The sequence below is a fragment of the Podarcis filfolensis genome, assembly GCF_964270895.1.
Source record: "Podarcis filfolensis genome assembly, chromosome: 4".
NCBI lineage: Eukaryota > Metazoa > Chordata > Lepidosauria > Squamata > Lacertidae > Podarcis > Podarcis filfolensis.
This window is the reverse complement of record NC_139607.1, coordinates 70538871-70562946: the sequence shown is the minus strand read 5'-3', so window position 1 is coordinate 70562946 and position 24076 is coordinate 70538871. Positions and strand designations below refer to the sequence as shown.

The window sequence follows — 24076 nt, the reverse complement described above, 5'->3', positions numbered from 1 at the left end:
CATCGTTAATTTGTCACACTGATTTTAATATTAGGGGAGTATCTTTATTAGGTAAAGGTAAAGAGACCCCTGACCATTAGGTCCAGTCGTGACCGACTCTGGGGTTGCAGCGCTCATCTTGCTTTATTGGCCGAGGGAGCCAGCGTACAGCTTCCGGGTCATGTGGCCAGCATGACTAAGCCGCTTCTGGCGAACCAGAGCAGCACACGGAAACGCCGTTTACCTTCCCACCGGAGCGGTACCTATTTATCTACTTGCACTTTGATATGCTTTCGAACTGCTAGGTTGGCAGGAGCAGGGACCGAGAAACGGGAGCTCACCCCGTCGCAGGGATTTGAACCACCAACCTTCCGATTGGCAAGCCCAAGGCTCAGTGGTTTAGACCACAGCGCCACCCTGGTCCCCAGTATCTTTATTAGGTCTAACTAAATACAGTATCACAAAACAGTATGCAAGCTATTGAGTTCTCCAGAACTCTTCTTTAGGTTAGATGGCAAACAGAGCTACGTAGGAGGCATAGAGGGCGAAAACCTGACTGAAGTTGAAGCCATGGAGTTTCCATCTGGTTACGGTCTTAAGATGGATCCTATTTGTTATCAGACTCCATGAGCTTCCCACCCACCTTTCCATCTGGCTTGATGGAACGTGAAAGCTAGCACACTATTTATTATGTGATATTCTGGGGGCTATCCAGGTCTCTGGGTCTACTCAATGTTGGTTCTGGAGCAGATTGTGTTGGCTGTCCACTGCTGCTTATTGGCAATGTAACTTTCAGTTGAAATGTGCAACTTAAAATGTTCAAAACATGCAGTCTCTCGTCTTGATTTACAAAATTGCATGCAAGCATTTATTGATTCGGTTGCAGGGATCTATAAGACTAAGGCTATAAGAAATAGAAATGAACATACTAAAATATTACAGCAACACTCGATATTACATACCGTTTTAATAGCATATCATTCCTTCAAAATACAAGAGCACCAGGTTGCTCACAGTATATACAATAAAAACAGACTTAGATCAATATCACTTTAAACACAATTATCCGTTAAAAAGCAGAATCAAATGAAACACAGCATTACTCACTCTCTCAAGACCTGAACTGTATTCTGCACAGAACTTGCCTTTAGGGAATCTAAGATGAGGATACATGGCCTATACAAAAGAAAAATTATGTTCATTTTCCATTATGCAAAGGATCAATGCTTGTTTTAAGAATTTCAGGAGAAATTTCAATAAAATAGTTTTGTACCACTAGAAAAAACTAATGACTATTATTAGTATGTGTAGAAAAATGTGAATATGGCCCTATATTGTAGTATTATTACAAATGTAAATGCGTACCTTTTGCAAATTTTCTTCATTTTAGAAGTGCTTGAGGAGCTCTGAAAAACACATTCACAAACTATGATCAGAAGAAGCAAAACCAAATAAGCAAATATGACACTTACCCAATATATTAGCAGTTAAACAAAAGCACTTCTTGTTCAGTTTAATTAATGTATATCCTGCCTTTCCAAACCACAGTTCACTGTAAGCTTCCTGCTTTGACTGGTCACATTGCCAAGAAAGGAGAGGGCTGCAGGTGTGAGCAAAAGGCTCATTTACATCACAGCTTGTTAAGCTGAGATATGATCATCCAAACATGGCCAAAGTCACTTACTTTGAGAGCTTTGTGATCCAATCCTGGGGAGACAGTTGCTTGCTGAACATTATCTAATATGCCAAAGACAACAGAATATAGTTTAAAATAACAATGACATTGGAGGAGGGGGGATTATACTGAAAATGTGTGGCATGAATGAGAACTATTTTTTATGTATTACAAGAATGTTAGATGATAAAAGCAACCATGATAAAAGCAACAACCACACACACACACATACGAGCCACCAATAAAAACAATTTAACACATCTATCAGGATGCAATCCTACACTTGAGATGCACTACCTGAGAAACTATATGGAGAATATGGCAAGAAAAAGACAATTAAAAATAATACAGCATCTAACGCAGTGCGTTACAATTGCTACAATAGGTGGAAAACCATTAAGTGGTCTTCCAAGACCCCCAGCAATTTTCAAGTGGTTCACAAGGGAAATTTGGGAACCACTGCTCTAGAGAGTTTATGGCAGAGAAAAGGGTTAACCTTCCTGATTTGGAGCTCTGTCTGTTAGACAGTATCTACAACAACTCTAAAAATTTGCTTATAGGTACTGAAAATTATGGTATAGCTTTCCTTGCCTGTTTTGATCTGAATTCTACTGTTGAGAATCTTAACAATATCCTCAAAAGCCCTGGTCATAAACTGAAGCAAATCTTCTGAAGCAAGGTAATTCTCAGTGACAGAATAATATGTAAAAGAATATTATTTCATCTTTGCCAGCTGGTTACCAACACTTCCACTGCATTAACTCAAGCGCTCGGTTAAAATGAAATATTTTTTCAGAGCTACTTCTATTATTGCAGCATTGATGAGCAAATGCTAAGACTGTACGCCTTGTGTTGCCATTCAGAGATAATTTTATCAGTGAGTGATTCATAGAACACTGGTGTACTCTTAAGTCAACAAATTGATTCTTGCATGGGTAAGTAGTCTACAAATTGTTCTTGGGAGCCAATTAGCTTACCTGCAAATTCATTCATCCAAGAGGTTTGTATATAATTATATTTCTAAACCATATATCATCATCTAGCATATGTTCTTAAAACATTACCTTTGGGCTGTAGGTTGCTATTTAAGTCTTGCTGCTCTTTATCACTCCTGGTATCATTAAAGACCAAAACTGATTCTGTTCTAATAGTGCCATGTTTAACTTCTGGCTGACATGGAGATTTCTGGGCGCATGACTGCAGTGAACCTTGATCTGGACAATCCTCATATACAACTTCTTCCAGCCAAGGGAAGCAAATAACTGCAATGTACCAATGAGACCTGGAAAGGAAGAGAAGGTCAGTATCTGATACTTTAAAAAAAGAAGGGGGGGGGGATTGGAACTACGATTGCCTTTTCCCACTGTGATATCCATTAAGATCTGATAACAACTATGCTCAATACAATCAAAAGAGTGCTTCCCTCTTTCTGCATCGTGGCTAAATAAAAATTAAATTACAATAGAGGATGCATGCAGACATTAAGCAATTTCAGGCTTTATACTCACTTTCAGAAACACCTACCCAAACTCTAGATATCAACTGCACATACACCAAGTACGTAGACCATTTCTATTTTAAATCTGTAAGCAACATCATAATTCCCCCTAATAGCAAACTTGGGCAACTGAGTGCTTATCAGTTTGGAAAGTAAACAGATATAGGCTTCTATATACACAGGCAACTCTTTGAGTGTGCAGTGTATAAATGCAAGCTAAATGTTCTGCAACTGAAGTTACAAGTTGAGAAAAGACTTAGATTTCAATTAATGCAGCAAACTTACTCTTCATTCACAGGCACAAAAATGTAGTCTTTACTAAAAATGTTTACATGTCGAGTCCATCTTTTTACTCTTCCGTGTCTTCTTTGTGCTATCCTGTGTGGATAACAAACCAGTTAATTCTGTCTGTCAGAACCAGAAGAAGCATTTTCTTCAGTCCCTCCAAATCCAGCAAAAGAGGATATGAATTGTTCGTATTGATCCTTAATATGCAAAATAGGCAAATCCATTATAGAGTGTTAGCTGGCCCACGCCAGGTATTAGGAAACTCCTTTTTCCAGAAGGATGTGACTGCAAGGCAGACCAGAAAACACTGAAAGATAACTTACGAAAGATTTGGGTTTTCTTCAGTGCTTGCCTCTGTCCTTGTCAGGCACTTATAGAAGAAGCTGCTAAATATATGGGACCGCTCAGCAAGTTCTTTGGGGGCTTTTTCCAACAACAGATACCTACCAAAAACACAAAAGATGTGCAAATATTATGCATGTGGAAATTTATCTTGTATTCATTCATGTACAAAGGCAGGGGTGAAAATGAGTCTCCCCACAGGTGTTAGCACCACGTAATCAGAGTGGAACATATTATATACTATACTTACTTTACTCTACTACACTTACTTAAGGTAAAAGTCAATGATCACATCATTGAGGAATTCTCCATACTCTAAGCACTCCAAATCTTCTCTTGTGACACCCAGTCCCCCTTTGGCAGGTGGGGGAGGGTAAACGATCAAGCTAGAAAGCAAAAGAGACATTAAATACGGTACCTTCTGATAATTCAATGAAAAGCAGATCTAGTTCTTATTAAGTTATAACGAATGACAGGAGAGTACAAGAAGCTGTTTTATCATTTATCTATAAAGGTGGACAAGAGATAAATGGCTCTGTTCACAAGTAACACCAAGCTAAGCCATAACATAGCATGTGCTAAACCATAGAACAAATCTTGGCTATACCTCATGCTTTGTCTGGGGATAAAACCATGAACAAAGGTTTGGACCTGCTGAGCCAAACCACAGCTTAGCTCACAGCAGCACCACGGCAACAGGCCACAGGAGCAAAGCAGCCACAATCACCTCTCTGGGAGCCCATGTATTCATGCTAAGCCACTGCTGACTAAGCATTCCATGCTAACCAAAAATCAAACAAACTGCATTAAGACCATCATTTATCTCCTGCTTTGTCAACAATGCTTTCCTGGTTTGGAACTAGAATGACGAATGAAGAAACACATCTTCCTCAACAACTTTATATTTCTGCAATGTATTTCATTTCAGTCTTTCAAGGTAATTCTTAACAACTACTGAAGCCAGTGGGTGTTTCCCTATATAATTTCCTTCTGGACATGTCAGTATCATGTAACCAACCATACATACTTCCGAACGGGTCCAGTCGCTCGCAACTCTTTCCACTCATTCTTCTGCACGGAAGTGATGGAAAAGGAATAATGACCATTATTTGGCTTCTTCAGTAGCATGTAACTGGGCTTGTTGAGGCCTGGTTTTGATTCCTGCCAGAGAGAAAGGCAAAATCATCTTTCTTTGTCTTTGTTAAAGGCTCCAATAAGGATAAGAAAGTTGCAAGTAGGTCAGCCAAAACTTGAAAGTTGGCTTCAAGAAATCACATATGGCGACTTAAAATACACTTTCCCCCCTCACTAAATCTGTTATTTGGCATGTAAGATATAGGAAATCGTCAATTCAGAATAGAAATCTCATTAGAAAACTGTTTCTCCTGCGTATAGGGACAACTTCTACACAGAAAAGACCTTCTCCTTCAGCACCTTGAAATGTTACCCTATTCCGATTGAAGTATATTCAACATAGAATTATTACAAGAGCAATATCAGACAGAATTAGAATATGTTCCATTAAATACATATTCCAGGGACAGGTTCTAAACTAATGGCTGCTTTCTAAGTGCCTACTTGTTACATAAAGCTGATTCCAGTCAAACAAAATTTTTACACAAAGACTGAGAAACCCCATAAGGATACAGTTTCTTGCCTTTACATGGCACCTCCTCTTGGGAATGTTTTATAAAGGTTGCTACCTTGACCAGCCACCCAATGGAGATGGTTATCATCATCAATTTACAGAAAATGGAACAGAGGTGCACAAGGATGAACTGCCAAGTGTTTGGGCCCCAAACAGCTTGCATAGAAGCTGTGGGTACTTCATACCGCGGAAAACCTGGCCTCTAGAGACATGCCTGGGGACAAAGAGTCCGTGTTAGAGATAAAAGCATAGTTGGGAGTTCCTAGTGCCCAGCATCACGTTCAAATGAAACCAATGTCCAGATATCTCATTGACTGGAATATACCACCCCTAAACAAATGATATAATCCATAAAAATACTTTTATTGCATACATTTCTCTCAGTAATATATTGGGACCAGTTAATTATGAGAGTACACCACACAAACTTACACTAACTTCCCCTGTTCCTGGTCAATGTGAAATTTTATCTGGCTGCTGCAGTGACCAGCGGAGAAATCTAACCCCTGCTCCCTCTCTCCTGATACTGGAAGCAGAAGCTGGTCTGCAACAGGGAGGCAGGGCGGATGATATAGGTATTGGTCTCTAGGAGCTGACGTCAAGGGAGCGAGCTATGGATGTTTATCTCACTTTGATTATGATGAACTCCACATAGGGAAACCCCTGAATTGCCAACAAGCAAGAATGAGGGCTCTCTCTTCAAATCAGCTCTCGACCCAGGAACTAATCCTATAATTCTGAAAAATATGAATGCCCCAAGGCCAATGAGACCCTCACATTTTGCACAATATAGAAGTGAATGGTAAAATAGAGCAGGGAAGTGGCCATTGCCCATATAGGGAGTTGCTGGAGATGAGAAGAACACATAAACGCAAAGCTTGGCAACCCAGAAGTGCAGAAGTGGCTTAGAAGATACCCTAGTAGCTGGAAGACAAAACAGCGGCTGGTGGCAAAGGAGGTGCTGGTGGCGTCCTGGACAGGAAAGGGAGGGAGAGAGCATCCAGGAAGGACTAACAAGAGTAAGGGAGTGAATGAAAGAAGCTCTCCAAGCAAGCATCTGAGTTGGTGAGAGGAAAAGAAGCCTGGCACTATAGGAGAGAAGGAAGTGAGTTGGCGTGCGAATGCTTGAGAGAATAGGGCTGGGGAAATGACAGAGCAAATGGAGGGGGAGGACAGGACAAATGAGTGGGGGGGGAGTAGAGGAAAGACGAAGGATGCAATGAAGCACCTGCAGCTCAAAGGAATGGCTAATGAGAAAGTTTGGTAGATTCTGCCTAGAAGGAAATCTGTAGAGAGGTAACACAGTCAGGTCTGTTGTTTTGTCTCAAGGGAACATCAACAAAACAGTGCAATTACGGAAGAACGTACAGGGTATGCTGGATGGCAACACCCCTGACTCTAAATTGATGAATGTGTCTGATCATAGTAAGAGCTCTGAACTGGTGCTCTGAAGATATATGGGTGCCTAGGTATAGAAGGCAAGGCAGGGTTAAATGCTTTATAGCAATAGTAAAGGCTTCACAATATGTAATAATATATGACAATTCTATATGGTCTAGTGGAGATTCCTGCAGGCCCGTGCAGAGGGTGGGGGGTAGCAGTCAGGTACACTTGCCCCGGGCCTCTGAGGGATCAGCCAGCTGGGCGGGGGGGGGGGGGAGAGGCTCCACCAGGGACCGGCTGCTTTTTTGTTTGGGTTTATAACTTTAACAAGACTCCTACCCAAGGCCTCAGATGAGCTCTGTAGGGGCCTGGATTCCTGCACTGCAGTGTGGTTCTAGAATCAGCGGTTCTCAACCTGTGGGTCCCCAGATGTTGTTGGACTACAACTCCCATCATCCCTGAGCTCCGGCCTTGCTAGCTAGGGATGATGGGAGTTGTAGTCCAACAACATCTGGGGACCCACAGGTTGAGAACCGCTGGACTAGATGATCCTGAGGGTCCCTTCCAACTCTACAATTCTGTCATTTGTGGGTGGGGGGCATGCATGAGGCTGCAGTGGGGAGGAGAGGATGATGAAGTCTTCTCAAGCGTCTCTGGATTCCACTCTCAGTCTTTCAAGGTGCCACAAGATTCTGTTGTTTCTACTGCAGAAGACTTAACACAGCTATACCTCAGGAAAGTGTTAAAATTAATGGTAAAGGTTCTGAGCTTTAAATGCACAGTGTTCCCTCCAGGAAACTGTTATTTTCCTTCCCAGCTCTGGTAACTCCAAATAAATCACTTGAGAATAACTGATTTACCCGAGGGCATGGTTCCATCAGAACTGAAGTGCTGTCCTTCTGTAAGTGCTGCTGGGATGCTTCATAGCACTGATCAAGGAAGGCATTTTCCTCACGTGGGATTTCTTTAAGAAACTCAATAGCGTCCTCCCACAGTAGGTAGTCACAGAGGTCTGGAGAGGCATTCTTCTTGCTCACTTCCACAATTATTTTTTTCAGAATGACCTGATCATCTTCTGTGAGCAGCTGAGGCAGCTTAATAAAAATAAACTCAACACTCTTAGCTGTAAGAAATGAAAAAGCAATGTGTTAGCAGCGACTTACAGGAAGCACTATGGAGCTGCAATTATTCACTTATCTATGCAATTCAGTCAGTAGCTTAGGCAGAAGGCAGAGCAGAAATAATACAAAACAAGTCTATGAGACAAAATCTAATTAATTTAAAGGTGGGCCCACTTTCCCTCTTCACAAAAATGAGTCGATCAAAGCAGCTTACAAACAGAAGTGCAAACATGACAACAACAACATATTGCAATGTCTCTGTAAACTGTTATCTTCCACTGAAACAGTAGATTTAAAATATTTTCCTTCTTTGCTTATTCATCTGTTTAATACTGCTCTCAGCGTGGGGAAACAACAACAAAAATTAAGAAAAGAACAGAAAGCAGAAAACTGAAAATATACAAGTAGCAGAAGCAAACAGGACATAAAAGCATTGTAGGTGAAAAAGAAGAGCAACCAAGTGACATTTAAGAAGTTCTGAGAGCATAAAAAGATATCCACCTGATGCACAAGGGTTACTGCTAGGAGGCCATCCACGAATAGGGATTACAGCTGGTTGCCATCAGTTGCCACCTACTGAACTTGGGCTCGGTGGTGGTGGTGATGATGGGCTTGCTCTCCCAACACTTTAGCTTACACAGAAGGGAAGTGGGAGTAGGGGTGTCAAGGTTGTGGATATGCACTTCAGCATGACTCTTTGCTCCCATGGAGGACCTGGTTCACACTGGAAGCTGCCTACAGGTGACTCCCCACTTATTTGGGGGTTACATTCCGGTGCTCCGCAAGTGTTAAGGGAAAAGCACCCCCTAGTAAAAGGTAAAGTAAAGGGACCCCTGACCATTAGGTCCAGTCGTGACTGACTCTGGGGTTGCTGTGCTCATCTCGCTTTACTGGCCGAGGGAGCCGGCGTACAGCTTCCGGGTCATGTGGCCAGCATGACTAAGCTGCTTCTGGCGAACCAGAGCAGCACACAGAAATGCTGTTTACCTTCCCGCTGGAGCGGTACCTATTTATCTACTTGCACTTTGACGTGCTTTCGAACTCGTAGGTTGGCAGGAGCAGGGACTGAACAACGGGAGCTCACCCCATTGCGGGGATTCGAACCGCTGACCTTCTGATCACCAAGTCCTAGGCTCTGTGGTTTAACCCACAGTGCTACCCTAAGCGCCATTTAAATATCCTCTCTGCGGCTCTCCAATCCAGATCAAAAATACTGTACCAAAAATATCCACAACTGGAATAGAAGCTCTGGGACCAGCTGGAGGCTGCAATTAGAAGCAATGGTAGTGGCTGCTGCGTCACCATGCACACCAGCTATTAGACGGGGAGCCTGAGCAGCCGAACAAAGCCCCACTGCGCCTCTAGTCCCTTCTCCGCTCTCACCAACATCCTCTTCGGGCTTGTGAGCCACAAGGACTCTCCAGCTCTCTCCATCCATTTCTGGGTATGAATCAAATTATTTAATTATTTCCCAACTACCTTGCTTGTTTAATATAAGCGTTCCAATTTGTTTTTCAATCTGCTCCACATAATCTGATGACAGCCAAAGAAAAAAGGTATTGCAGTTCCTTGAAGTTGAAGAATCTTTATTCATCCACAGCCCGAACTTTCTTAGGTGCTCAGAATCCACTGACAGTTCAATCTTCTTATGAGCCACTGCAGGGAACACAATTTGAAATACACAAGATGATATACAGGATTGACTTGCACCAGCAACCACAGCTTCACATTACCGTTTTTCAAGGAAATAATCACTAAGCAAGATGCAAAACCATGATTCTCAAGAACATGAAATCATTTCTGAAAAATGTGAACAGTCATTCATTCAAAACTTGTCACGCTTCTGGTATATCAGATATCCTAAGCTTGACTCATTATCTCTAGCAGCCAACACTTCTTTCCAAAACAACCTATTATGTGAAATTGAAGGGAGACTGACTTATACCGGGTCAATTTCTTTGTCCATTTAATTCAGTACTGTCCATTCCGACTGGAAGCAGTTTACAAGGGTCTTTAAGGCAGAGTTCTTACAGTTGTTTGCTATCATCTTTTTAAAACTGGAGATGTTTTAAAACTGAGCCTGGAGTACTCTACTACTCTTTTTGCTGGAGTTGTGAATTGTATTCAAAATTGCCATCCTGCCCCAATACATGTAAATATTAGACACTTCTGAAAAAGCTGAGGGGGTATTAGACTTTATTATTTATTAGCAATGCCCTGGCTCCTGCCCAAGACTAAACCACTGGTGTGTTTACTTGTAAGTAATAAAGTGAACATTTATTACAGCAGTCTAACAGTACAAATTCAGTGGTCAGCAAAGAGCAGAATCTAGTCCAGGTGTTTCTGCAAGGCAAAGGAATAGCAACAATAGAGGCCAACAGGATGGGTCAAAGTTCAGGAGTCCAAGATTTTCACTAAGTTGCAAGACTGGATGGTAGCTGTGAAGTTGTTCCAACAGGTTCCTCTGCTGGCCTGCCTAGCTGTTAAGCAAAGCTTGACTACTTGCAAGAATGCCTGTGTCTGTAGGAATTCCTGAACTGAAGCCAGGAACCTCTTCCAGGGGCACAAGACTCCAATCTTCTCTTGAAGCACCATCTCTCCGCAAAAGAGATCGCTGGGCGAGCCTCCTCCTCGGAACTCTCCCACTCTGTCCCAGCTTATTGTGCCTCTGAACCCTGTTCATCGTCCACAGGCTGGGAAGGGGCAGCCCCTGGGACTCCCACCATGTCAGTTGGGGGTTAATTGGTGGCCGGGGGCGTTAGCAAGAAGGCTGTGCTGTCTCACTCCCCTTTCCTCATATTCCGAGCTCCTGTCCTCACTCCTAGTCTAGGAACCGTGACATGCAACACTGTAAAAACATAGCTTACTTCAATCTTCTAAACATAACTGTTATTTATATAAATGGCTGACCAAACTGCAATAAAATATCATAGAGCCTTACCTTCAAATGGGATCTGAATGTAGCTGACGGTAAACTTAAAAAGAAAAGAGAGAGAGAGAAAAAAAGTATTTTCAACAGTACTGTTTGGAAACACATTCTGCTAATACATTAGAAATTAAATCAGAGGAAAGTGAATAAGTGAGTGTTTTGACCAAACTTTATGTTGCAAATTTGGAATCTAAAATTAACACTTGCCTGGCAATCTTAAGTGCATTTACCTCGCAGTATGTTCTGCTCAAAAGGTGAACATTTCATAAACTTATTTTTAAGAAAGTAGCTTATTTTTAAGGTAAATAGCAGCATCCCCACTTCGTGCCACAAATCCTTTTTTAAACTGAGGGACTTTCAAAATAAGATCACATTAACATACAATGAAGCAAGCTAATGTATAACACTTAGACTGCAGTTCTGCACCTTTTTTTTTAGCATGTCTACATCTCACTACATCTAAGCAGGATATGCCTTTGTTTAGTCGTTTAGTTGTGTCCGACTCTTCGTGACCCCATGGACCAGAGCACGCCAGGCACTCCTGTCTTCCACTGCCTCCCGCAAGGCAGTGATCCCTTCATGGATCATGGATCACTGCCTTGCCGTGGCGAAGGGGCTTGAATAACTCAGAGAAGCTATGAGCTATGCCGTGCAGGGCCACCCAAAATGGACAGGTCATAGTGGAGAGTTCTGACCAAACGTGATCCACCTGGAGCAGGAACCGGCAAGCCACTCCAGTATCCCTGCAAAGAAAACTCCATGGACAAAGGCAACAAGCAGGATATATATACTTGCAATTGCAGACTGGATGCTGGCCAGAGACAAAGCTCATGAGCCAAAGAGCTGCTTAGGCACACATTAGGGGCTACTATTGGAAGCTCAGTGGAATCTTTTCACTTTTTTCCTTTGGATAGCAGACTCCAGTGCTATATTCAAAAAATTATTCTGATGCCTTCTGCCCCCCGTTTCTGGCTCAGAATGAGGGGAGGCTGTTGTTCAAGAAAGGCAAGTTCAAGAACTTTATGCAAAAGCTCCCGACCGCCATGGATCAGTAGCAGTAAACTTACTCTGGCACAACCTGTTGCTTTTCCTTTATATTTTCCAATATAAATTATTTCAAAATTTATATCTAATGCAAGACCCATCTGATCGCCGAAGGTACTATGATCTGCAGAGGAACACGGTTTAAGTGGTTCAGCTGAAACCTATAAAATAAACAACACACACATGTTGAGGCTGTCTCCTCTCCCCACTCCTCCAAATTTCAAACTTCTAAGAATGTTTTTTTTAAAAAATAAAGAGTTTTTAAAGTAGACATTCCATATCCCCAGTTTTACATGTGTCATGCACAGATAATGATAACAATCAAGTTTCTACTGCTTGAAGCAAATGATAAGGTACCATACTGAATGTACCGGGCTGATAATGTACTGAATCCCTGGTAATCATTTTTTGCCACACGGTGGTGCCATTTATGCAGCTATTACCAAAGGAATAGAATTCACTGTGAGGCCGTAATTCTAAGAAGAGCTTCGTGAAGTAAGCTCCACTGAAAATTTGGTTAGAAGTGGTGTGCACTATGCTTTTTGATATCTATGGGGGTGACCAGATCATACAGGAGTGATACATGATATGGCTTCTAGAATGATAAAGGGAGGGAAAAGCTCCTATAGAGCTGATTGTTTACCTGTTCTGTTTCACCTTCAGCTGCAACCTGTGATAGCTGCCCTTCTGACAAAGGTAACACAGCTTCTTGTTCCATTTCCTTCTTCTCAGGTTTGAGGCTTTTCCCAGTCTGCAGGTCTCTCTCTGGATCTTCTGTCTCTGTGTGTCCCTCTTCTTCATCGCTAGAAAGCACAACTAAAACAAAATGAAAGTGGTGTAAGGCTCTAACTCCAAGTGACTGGAAACAAGGGAAGGGAGTTACAGTTACATACTTGGTTCAGCTGAATCAGCCGACTTTTTATTCCTTTCAGATCTATTCAGTGGCTCTTTGGGAGGTAGAGTTGTATTCGCTTTCTTCTTCTGAGGAGAGCTGAGGAGTGGGGAAACCTGCTCATCCTTGCTGGTGAAGGAAGGCTGCTTTCTCTTGGGAGAAGAGCAGGACCATTTTTCCCCTGGACAGTGAGCAGCAGTGTTCTCATTAGTGCTGGCAAATGCTTCACTACAGTCCGTTTCCAATGGTTGGGGAATATTTTCCTGCTGAGGGCTGTGCGTATGACTCTGGCAATTCTCACCTGAGCTCCTGCAGCCAGGAGACTGAATTGGTTCTGTTCTCTGTTCTTTCTGCAAAATTAAAATGCAATGAAAAATTCAGGATGACTCTGGGCAGTAAAAGTGAAGTTTCTTCACACGTGGGAATTTACGAATAAGCTTTCAATTAAACCCACTGCTGCGTGAACTCAAAGGAACAGTGGAAAGAACCCGATTAAGGTTAGGAGTGGAAAAAGTTGCACGGAAGCTCCTGAGCCTCAGATTGCCTCGAATGAGACCACAGAGACAGTCACTGCTACGGGCCTCCCAGCTGTTCTCCTCCTCATAAAATCAAGTATCTCCTTCCTGCAAAACCTGCCACTCTCATGCAGTAAACCCGGACCACTATGGGAGGAATATAAGCTCCACCAGAGGTGGGAAGCTCAGAAACCTCTATATCTCAACATGGCCTTGAGCCTAGAGGCCTCTGGAAAATCTAGATTCTTCTAAACCTTTTCAGCCCATTTTTGAGTGCAAAGCTTTTCACATAAGACTCGAAAACAGATTGCCTTGCTTATGCATCTGAGCCTTTTTATTTTCAGAGCTTGGTACAAACACTATAGGGATTTATATCTTACTATATACTGACGTATGTATGCATTAAATGTAAAATGACTTATAAGCCACTGGCACAATTTCTCAATCTTTACTGCTACCAAAACATGCAAAAGTTACTTACACTTGGTAGTGGTGATTTCGGTGAGGAATATATGTTCCATTGATTTGAGAAAACATCACTCCTTCTTTTTCTGCTCTCATTGATTTGAAAGGTTGCTTCCCTCAATCTCGGATAGAGATTCTTGGAATCTTTTCTTGTTTTCTCTGGCCAATCTCTTTCTTTATTCTTTATGTTACAGTCTTTTTTTTAAAATAAAGGAATTAGCAAATTAATATAGGCATACTCTTAGCCATGCATGCTTGTTTTACTGCTTTAGACATAAGCAGAAAACTTTACATTAAAGGGGATATTAACAGGGCAACCCTATGCATGTTGCTCAGAGATAAGACTTACTGTGTTTGCTAAGCCTTGATAAGATTGGAGTCCAAACATTTTTGCAACCTCACATGTTCCAAGTTGAATTCTGACTCTGGAAACTATTCCTCCCTCTCTTCATATATATGTTCTATATGTTTCACAATCAAGGTAAGAAATATTTAAAACTTGCCTTATTCCTCTAAAAAAGCCACTTTTATCCCTTATTGAAGAATCTAAGAATCTGAAATAACTGGCACCTTCTGGATTCAGTTATTCAACATATTGGAACTACCACTCATTCATATATGCAGGAAAAAGATATCCATGCTATATCATTCATTAACTGAATTTATGAAGGGGTAGTTAACTGTGCTAAACATTAGGGCAACCTTGAATTTCCAAGACCCTAACCCTAAACTCATTACACAGAAATAAGTTTCATCAAGTTTAAAGAAATTAGCATGCTTACAAAATTTGCATTAAGGCACAAAACACATTTCATGGCCTGAAATCTGTCAAACTTATTTCAAGGATTAAATGATCAAAGAGCCTGGATTTCTATTTTGTGGAGATAAGAAAACTTTCATAAACTGTACTGCATAAAGCATGATTAGGCAAACCAAGGCCCGGGGGCCGGATCCTGTCCCATCGCCTTCTAAATCTGGCCCGCAGACGGTCCGGGAACCAGCATGCTTTTACATGAGTAGAATGTGTCCTTTTATTTAAAATGCATCTCTGGGTTATTTGTGGGGCCTGCCTGGTGTATTTACATGAGTAGGATGTGTGCTTTTATTTAAAATGCATCTCTGGGTTATTTGTGGGGCTTGCCTGGTGTATTTACATGAGCAGGATGTGTGCTTTTATTTAAAATGCATCTCTGGGTTATTTGTGGGGCTTGCCTGGTGTATTTACATGAGCAGGATGTGTGCTTTTATTTAAAATGCATCTCTGGGTTATTTGTGGGGCATAGGAATTCATTCATTATTTTTTTTCAAAATATAGTCTGGCCCCCCACAAGGTCTGTGGGACAGTGGACCGGCCCCCTGCTGAAAAAGTTTGCTGACCCCTGGCATAAAGCTTCAGAGACAGAGAACCATGACTTAGTTTGGACGAAGGAGAACCCTATCTCAGCAAATCCCGTTAGTTCAAATGCCATATCCAAATATTAAAATATATTACATAATTTCTAAAATACTAACCTTCTAGAAGCACGTCACATCTTTTTAAAGGCAAAAAAGTGCTATGAGTTTCTGCTTCTTTATATGGTTTCTGGTCATTCGGCCTTCGTTGAGATGTCCCATGCCTGTGGAAAAAAATACACCAAAACATTAATCACCCATATGTTTTCAAGAACAATGAGTACTGTTTAGGTATATTTCACGATGCTACAACTGCTTACCTGGTTTATAACCTTCACAATGGTCACTAAAAATAAAACCAATTCATGCTCCTTCAAACAGATCTCAACAAGACTCATAGTCCATCTCTGGCAAATAATCATAGTCTAAGTGATATCTGTGACAACAATTTGGATTGTATGGTTTCAAGTTAGGCTCAGTCTGTCCCTCCTTCCTTCCACACTATAGGAAGGGAGGAAAAGGAAGGTTGGGGAAAAGAAACATTTTCCATTTCCCCTGATATATCAAAACAAAAAAATGTTTTTCCTTCCAGTAGCACCTTAAAGACCAACTAAGTTAGTTCTTGGTATGAGCTTTCGTGTGCATGCACACTTCTTCAGATACACAGATATTCTTCTTCAGATATTCTTCAGTGTATCTGAAGAAGTGTGCATGCACACGAAAGCTCATACCAAGAACTAACTTAGTTGGTCTTTAAGGTGCTACTGGAAGGAAAAACATTTTTTTGTTTTGACTATGGCAGACCAACCTATCTGCCCCTGATATATGTAATCAAAAATATGTTTACATACACAGGGGCTGCAACCCTAACTCCTAAATGCACTTAATAGGATGTAAGCCCTACTGCACACAATGGAACTTAATTCTGGGTAAAAGATTGTGCTGTTATTAAACAAGTTAACTAGACTTATGTATCAAGTAATGGGTGTTACATGCAGGCATATTAAAAAATACAAATATAATAAATTGCTATTGATTTAGCATATCAATCAGACAAGAAGCCAGCAGACAATCTCACTATATTTCCACCGCCTTAGCAAATTAAAGGAATATAAATAAGATCTATCTATCCATCTCCATCTTCTGTGATTATATTTCCATTAGCAGTAACAACTAGTTGGACATATCCAATCCTGATTTTCCACTAGCACAGCAGACTTCTGTTTGCAGAATGGAACTTTCTCTTCTTCTCCTCCACAGCCCCTCGCAAACCCTCACAATCTGCTTCAGAGGGACCCCTCAGAGCAGATTCTGAGGGTGAGCAGGGAGAGAAGACATTCTGTTGTGTGAGTGTTAGACCTGCATGCACAGCGTTAGACACAGCCCACAGAAAAAGAAATACAGAAATCAACAGACACTGTTCAAGAATAAGAATTTTACTATTAATATACTATATATTCCTCTGATGCATTTTCCTGTGATATAAATATACCTTAAAGTACTTTGAGACTTCCCTTTGACTGAGAAAGTAATGTACAGTCGTATCTCCGCTTACGTATCCCTCTGGATACGTAAACTTCGGGATGCGAACGCATCAAACCCGGAAGCATTTTTCCAGGTTTCACCACACCGCACGCATAGAAGCACACATTTACAGAAACGGTCCTCCAGTTGCGAATTCCTTGGGATGCAGCCGGACCTCCGGAACAAATCCCGTTTGCAACTGGAGGTATCACTGTATTTATTTAGCAATACTCAGGAAAAGACTTCCAGTTAGTATGAAATTATTACTTTTCCTTGTAACCATAAATGTCTGTTTGGCCAGTTAGAAAAAAAAAAACCCTCACCTTTCCTAACCATCCTTTTACAGATGGTATTTTCTGTAACCTCCGTTCTTTAGCATACAGTGTTCTGCTGCTCAAGGCAGCATATGTAGTTCTCCCCCCTTGCCCCTCTTTAATGCCCACAAGAACCCTGTCAGGTAGGTTAGCCTGAGAGGCAGTGACTGGCCCAAGATCACCCAGTGAGCTTTGTGGCCACCTGGGATTTTAAACCCAGGTCTCCCACCACACCACATTGGCTCTCATAGTCTTATGTCCAAACCTTATGCCAAGGAAATGAACTCATTGACAAACAACAGCACTTTGAAATGTGGACAAAAAAATATTTATTGGATCTGACTTGCTGGGATATTTTCAGTGAAATAAAAGAAAGAAATAGGAAATAATCTGTTATGTTGATTCAACTCAAACACACCGAATTTTGAAAGTTAAACCAAGTGCACGTATCAAAGACCCACATTTTCCCTCTATCATCTCCGGTATCAGTCTTCACACATTTCGCAAGAGTGTAAAATGCAAAAACTACTGCTAAAGTAATTTTTAAAGTTGGTTACTTGTACAGTGGTACTTCGGGTTAAGAACTTAATTCCGGAGGTTCGTTCTTAACCTGAAACTGTTCTTAACCTGAGGTAGCACTTTAGCTAATGGGGCCTGCCGATGCCGCTGCACCGCCGCTGCGCGATTTCTGTTCTCATCCTGAAGCAAAGTTCTTAACCTGAAGCACTATTTCTGGGTTAGCGATGTCTGTAACCTGAAGCGTCTGTAACCCGAGGTACCACTGTACTAACTCCCTATAAAGCTTAATCTGTTGGTTTTCAATACCCAGAAGTCCCCCATTTCAAGCAATCACATACAAATATTTCAAGCCCAAGTGCTATATACATGCATACTTCATTTTGCTGTGCTCTGCAGATATTGCTCCTCACAAGGATGCGGGTACAGCTGCAGGCAGCCAAGCCCCCACTGCCCCTCTTCTGGCCACTGAATTGGAGCTGGCTAGGGCTGCAGCTGGGTTTTCCCCCTCCTGCCCCTTCAGCCAGGGGGGGCCTGGCTTAATAGACCACAGTATAGTGTAAACATAACTTCTATATGCACTGGGAAACAGTATAAATGGTGTGACTCCCTTTATTGCGGCATTTGCTTGATTGCAGTGGTCTGGAACTGAACCCGGAATATCTCTGAGGTACGCCTGTATTCCGAAGATGCAATAACAAATACTGTCTGTTCCCTCTATTATTGTTTGTCCCCCCTTCTGTTTTCTAGTAAAAGAAATGCCAAATAACCCATACTGAGTTTGAGTGTTTCTGCTTCAAAGTAAACCATATTTTCCCTCCATCTTAAAATAACTGCTGGCCCGTTTGCATAGCACCGGCTTGTCACATACTATGTCATAAACTTGTGGATTTCCAGTAGCCGTACCCCACCCTTCCATAGTCAAGATGGCATACAAAAACCAAACGTATATTTAGTGTAACATTGTTGAAATAAGCAAAGCAAAGCAGAATCGGAAGCAGCAGTAGTTGCAAATTAATCTAGTACCCCACAAAAAGTCTGCTGAAATAAGTGAGTCTTTGCCACCTGGGATGGAAGCTCCCTAGGAAAGTTGTCCTAAATTCTGAACACCACTGCAGAGCAGACCGTCTGATGTACAAACTCATCACACATCTGACAATAGAGGAACCTGAAGAAAGGCCTCTTAAAGTGGCCCATATAAGCCACCATCTTCTTTTGGAGGAGGGGAGAGAGGACTCTTACGAAAACAGTTTACAACTTTCAAGGGCAAAGCTAGCACCTTGAATAAAGGTTGAAAACAGATAGCCAGCTTAGATAAAACATGATTGTGGTAATGTGCTCCATTTTACCAGTTCCAGTCAGCATCCTAGCAGTCACATTTTGTACCAAATTCACTGCCACTTCAAAGGCATCCCACATAAAGTGAGGAGCCATGTAATGGGATTGCAGTGATCCCATCATGTACCTCCTTCTGCTGCCCAGCTAATAAGCACAAGGAATAGCTAGAGAGCCCCTCTCTGTTAGAAACTCAGATATATAAGCACCTGAAACCTAGGCTACGGTTGCCACAACAGATGGTCTAGTCGTCATTTCTTTTTTACAATGGCGTTTATTAATGTTTCAGTTACAGATAGGTAGCCGTGTTGGTCTGCCATAGTCAGAACAAAAAAATTTTTTTTCTTCCAGTAGCACCTTAAAGACCAACTAAGTTAGTTCTTGGTATGAGCTTTCGTGTGCATGCACACTTCTTCAGATACACTGAAACAGAAGTTGCCAGATCCTTCTATATAGTGAGAAGGTGGGGAGGGGTATTACTCAGAAGGGTGGTGGGAATGGGTGGTTGGCAGATAGCTGTGATGAGCCTGTTGACGACTCTTAACGACTGCAATAGGTCTTACAGGAAAAAGCAAGGGGTGAGAAGGTGAAAAATGGCTTTGTCATGTATAATGAGATAAGAATCCAATGTCTTTGTTCAGACCAGGTCTCTCCATGGTTTTAAGTTTGGTAATGAGTTGCAATTCAGCAGCTTCTCTTTCCAGTCTATTTCTGAAATTCCTTTGTAGTAATACAGCTACTTTGAGATCTTGTATAGAATGTCCTGGGAGATTGAAGTGTTCTCCTACTGGTTTCTCTGTCTTGTGATTCTTGATGTCCGATTTATGTCCGTTTATACTTTGGCGTAAGGTTTGGCCTGTTTGTCCAATATAGAGAGCTGAGGGACACTGTTGGCATTTGATGGCATATACAATGTTAGACAAAGCCATTTTTCACCTTCTCATCCCTTGCTTTTTGCTGTAAGACCTATTGCAGTCGTTAAGAGTCGTCAACAGGCTCATCACAGCTATCTGCCAACCACCCATTCCCACCACCCTTCTGAGTAATACCCCTCCCCACCTTCTCACTATATAGAAGGATCTGGCAACTTCTGTTTCAGTGTATCTGAAGAAGTGTGCATGCACACGAAAGCTCATACCAAGAACTAACTTAGTTGGTCTTTAAGGTGCTACTGGAAGAAAAAAAAAATTTTGTTTATTAATGTTATTATTATTCATTTCATTTTATGCCACTTTACATTTTAAAGAAAAAAATGTCCAAGTGGTTTACAACACATTAAAATAGCAAGTAAAATAACCCAGAATAAAACAGCGACAAGACATCACGGATTGGCTGGCTGGCTGGCAGCAGTGTATTTTGTTGCTGGGGTGCATGCAGCAGCAGAAAACACTGCTGTGTGCCAGCCAGGTGGTGGAGATATCAGTCGCAAAACCTGGCAACAAGACATCTTCACTTGGTCACAGTTGGACTCGCGCCAATCCCAAAAGGTGCCTGGGGGATTTTGAACACTATCTCTATGGCTAAACAGCTGGGCAGCAGAGGTGGGGGGAATCAGTTGGGAAGAGGGGTCTGAGGGCTGCCCAGAAGTTGACCACTGCTGGAAGTGGGCTGCCCAGATGCACAACTTCTGCACTAGCTTAACACAAAGGGTCGAAATGAGTTCCAGGTCTTTAGTATGACAGCTCCAGCATATAGCTACAGTTTTATATTAAGTGCTATGATGGAAAGAGTTGAATTCCAAATACAGTATAGGTTCCATCATGCTTTAAAAAGAACCTCTAAGCTTCAAGTTTTATATTTTAGGTAGTATGTAGGGATATTATGCTGGCTTCTGATTTATTTCCATGCTGGCACACTAAAAATTCTGAAAAAATGCTTTCCTCCGTAATAGTCTTTTTGGAGGAATAAAGGTGAAAGGCATCATTCTACAGGTAGTTACCTCCATGGCAATCATTGCAAATCATGGCTATGAATTAAAACAAAACATAAGCTTGCACAAAAACAAAGGGTCAAAGTTATTCAAAATCCTACTGATTTCAATTAGTGAATTAAGCATGTGCGTAGCTCCCCAGCTGAAATCAATGGCATTTCAAAGTAATTAACTTTGACCGGATTTTGACCAATGGCGATTACGTATATTCCTGTACAGTGGTACCTTGGGTTAAGTACTCAATTCGTTCTGGAGGTCCGTTCTTAACCTGAAACTGTTCTTAACCTGAAGCACCACTTTAGTTAATGGGGCCTCCCACTGCTGCCACGCCGCCGGAGCACGATTTCCGTTCTCATCCTGAAGCAAAGTTCTTAACCTGAAGCACTATTTCTGGGTTAGCGGAGTCTGTAACCTGAAGTGTATGTAACCCGAGGTACCACTGTATGTATTGTTTTCAACCAAATCATAGTTTTAGCGATAAATTAAGGACCAAAAAATAAAAATAAAAATTTTAAAAAACCAATAAATTGCTGAATGACGTACCTTTTAGGTAAAATACGGCTTTCTTGAGAGCTTATTTTTTGACATGACTCTAGGCTGGCAATGGTTGAGGAGGTCTGTTCATCTGATTGCAACTTGTTAGCATCAGATAGACTAGGATCAGTTAAAAGGTGCCTTTGAATGTATTTTCTTCCTGTTTTCGTCCTCAGAACATCTGTCAAGGTAACTTTGGGTTGCCTGCCATACATATAATAATTAGCATTCTGAAACCCATCAAATGAATGTTTGGCTGAATTACTGTATTGAAACTGTTTAAGTAATCCCGAGTTGTATTAAACATAACTATCAAGACGTTTACAATAAAAGTGAAGAAAAACAGATGATGGCAAATAAGTGAAGGGTCCCAAAGGACAGATTCAGATAAGATCTATCAGAAGAAGTGTTACCGATAATTTTAAGCTCCTGTTGGCATCTCGGCATTGTTTTATTACATGTCATGCAAAAAATGTAAATCCGCTCTCAACAGAAGAAAAAATGTTCAACTATAGCAGATCTTACTATTTAAATAGCTATAAGCTGACAAACGACGTATACAAAAATGAATGACAAAACCCTGATTAACTGTAGTCTTTTGCCATCCATTTCAGAAGCCACTGGCTGATATTCTTGGATGTGCTAATCATATCTGCTGACACTGAAGAGAAGGAGCAGCAAAAATAGACCTACGTAGAGATGGCTATCTGTTCAAAACTACAAGACTATTGCAAAATTATTTTTCAACCAACTTTGTATGCATGAGTAATGGTGCAAACTATGAACATGCTACTGCATATGGCAGGCACTGCCTTCCTATGGTGATGATCCAGGCTAGATCTTTTAAAACTTTATTGTATTAAGTTGATGGCTCCAATTTGTCTACTTTTTTATGTCACTGCATCTTATGTTATGGCCTGCATGCAGGCGTCTGATTTAAAATTCAATTCCTTCTGCATTTTAATGCATCTGTAGCAAATGAAGAGAAGGGAAAAGTGTAGCTTTGCTAATCATCAAGTAGACACTACAGTACTAGGTTTCTTGCTTATTTAAAATATTTGGCTCAAGCCAGGTTCTTACATCTTGCAAGTCACTGACACATAAGTCAACCAGAATACTACAATTCGGGGATGAATGCTTTTTTCTTGATGTTCAGTATAGCTGCACTGAACTATAGGTAAAGTTAAACTATTACCTCTCCACGTGCCTTATCTATCAATCTATTATTTTTCATGTCAAAGGGTATTTTCAGTGCAAAACACAGTGTTTGGTTGAGAGGAGTATAAAAAGTCCTATGGGAAAGCCAAGGGGCTCACAAAGGAATGGACAAGTTGCTATTGGTAACATAATTATGTTTTCATTGCAAAGAGAAGGACTGAGAAAATAGTCCAAAGAAGATTCAGCATGTGCAGGGGTGGGGTGGGGAGGGGAATAGAGGGAAAACTGCAACTCACTCTTTTCTGAGGGGGCGGAAGAGGCAAGAATGGAAATTCATGTCTCCTGAAGATGTTAATGATGCTAAACAAAAGTTAAGCATTACGAGAATAACTCACTATTGAATAATCCAAATAGCCTAGCTAGAATTAGTCCCACTGTTAGAAAGCAACTAGCTGAAGTTTTACAAGAGACAAATGTAGACATATTTAATCTCATTCTAAACAATCCCAAAATGGAAGTCACAAGGGTGCTTCATAATGATGCATTGAAAAGTGAGAAATGGCTAACGTAACAGGGAATACAATCGCATGCAATTTATTTTAATAATATGTAGGCAAAGCTGTATTATGTCTGAGACAGCCAGACTTAACAAAACATACCTTCTAGATATAAAAAGGTTTTGCTGAAGAAGACTTAATATTTCCCGTATCTCTACACTGTCAACAGATGGTGAGGTTTGTTGATCTGACTGCAACTGGACACCATGAGTTATATCAGTTATAAGCTGTGTCTTTATGTATTTTCTTCCTATTTCCGTCTTCAGGACATTCGTCAAGATAACTTTGGGTTGCCTGTCATACATATAATAATAATGATGATGATAAATAAGGTAACTAAAGTCTAAATAAGATACACGAGTTCAACTAAGATTCTTCGGAGGATGTAATAATCCCAACATTGTATTTTCATTTTAGATGCCCTCAGCCAAGAATGTATATTGTATTTTATTTTAGAGAGATGGAAGTAAATGTTCTTTCCACACCTAATCTTTTTACATATTCTTCATTGAAAAAGCTTTGTTTACTATATATTGTGTGCTTGGCCACTGAAGCCTTCTTTAAAGTGAACCTACTGAACCATGCCTTAAAAGTTTACCAACGCTTGTTTCAGAGGCACCTGCAGTGCACTAATTTATGTCTTCAGAAGAGACAAATGAAAATTAGATGACTTCACTGAAAGATTATGAATGGCAATGTAAAACTCTGCAAAAGCCAAGGTTGGACATTTTCTGATACAGAATAATCCTAAGGAAGCCAGAGAAATCAGGACTTCAACCTAGAAAGGAAATAGCTGTACTAGAAGAGAACCAGCCAATTCAAAATCCTGGCTAGAAGTGCCTCACAGCTGTGTAATGTCTTCCACTGGGTTCAGAGGTGCCAGGAAATTGGAGCAGTCTCTTCTTGTTCCTTCAGAGGTCACTTCAGAAAATCAGCTGGAGTCCAGGGCTGTTTAGCAGTGTTGAAATGTCTTTTTTTTTTTAAAAAAGAAACTTTAGAACTGTACAAACCAGCAGCTGCTATGCTGGCCAACCATA

At 41.1% G+C, this 24076-nt stretch overlaps 1 protein-coding gene across 9 annotated transcripts in view; it reads right to left on the bottom strand.

Annotated features, from left to right (window-relative positions):
- Positions 1 to 24076, bottom strand: part of SENP7 (SUMO specific peptidase 7) — a 39748-nt gene that overhangs the window by 4251 nt on the left and 11421 nt on the right. For 3 of the 9 annotated variants that reach the window (XM_083611483.1, XM_083611482.1, XM_083611486.1), the window contains 18 exons: positions 23142 to 23333; positions 21334 to 21528; positions 15292 to 15395; positions 13796 to 13974; positions 12801 to 13149; positions 12551 to 12723; positions 11931 to 12068; positions 10876 to 10909; positions 9414 to 9590; positions 7674 to 7936; positions 4810 to 4943; positions 4052 to 4168; positions 3764 to 3883; positions 3438 to 3530; positions 2719 to 2936; positions 1664 to 1716; positions 1345 to 1385; positions 1087 to 1155 (listed from right to left, as the gene is read on the bottom strand). In XM_083611483.1, the coding sequence (XP_083467609.1) occupies positions 1087 to 1155; positions 1345 to 1385; positions 1664 to 1716; positions 2719 to 2936; positions 3438 to 3530; positions 3764 to 3883; positions 4052 to 4168; positions 4810 to 4943; positions 7674 to 7936; positions 9414 to 9590; positions 10876 to 10909; positions 11931 to 12068; positions 12551 to 12723; positions 12801 to 13149; positions 13796 to 13974; positions 15292 to 15395; positions 21334 to 21528; positions 23142 to 23333 (2649 nt within the window). The remainder of the gene's footprint in view (positions 1 to 1086; positions 1156 to 1344; positions 1386 to 1663; positions 1717 to 2718; positions 2937 to 3437; positions 3531 to 3763; positions 3884 to 4051; positions 4169 to 4809; positions 4944 to 7673; positions 7937 to 9413; positions 9591 to 10875; positions 10910 to 11930; positions 12069 to 12550; positions 12724 to 12800; positions 13150 to 13795; positions 13975 to 15291; positions 15396 to 21333; positions 21529 to 23141; positions 23334 to 24076) is intronic. The other 6 variants (XM_083611487.1, XM_083611485.1, XM_083611489.1 and 3 more) reach the window with 3 other exon arrangements.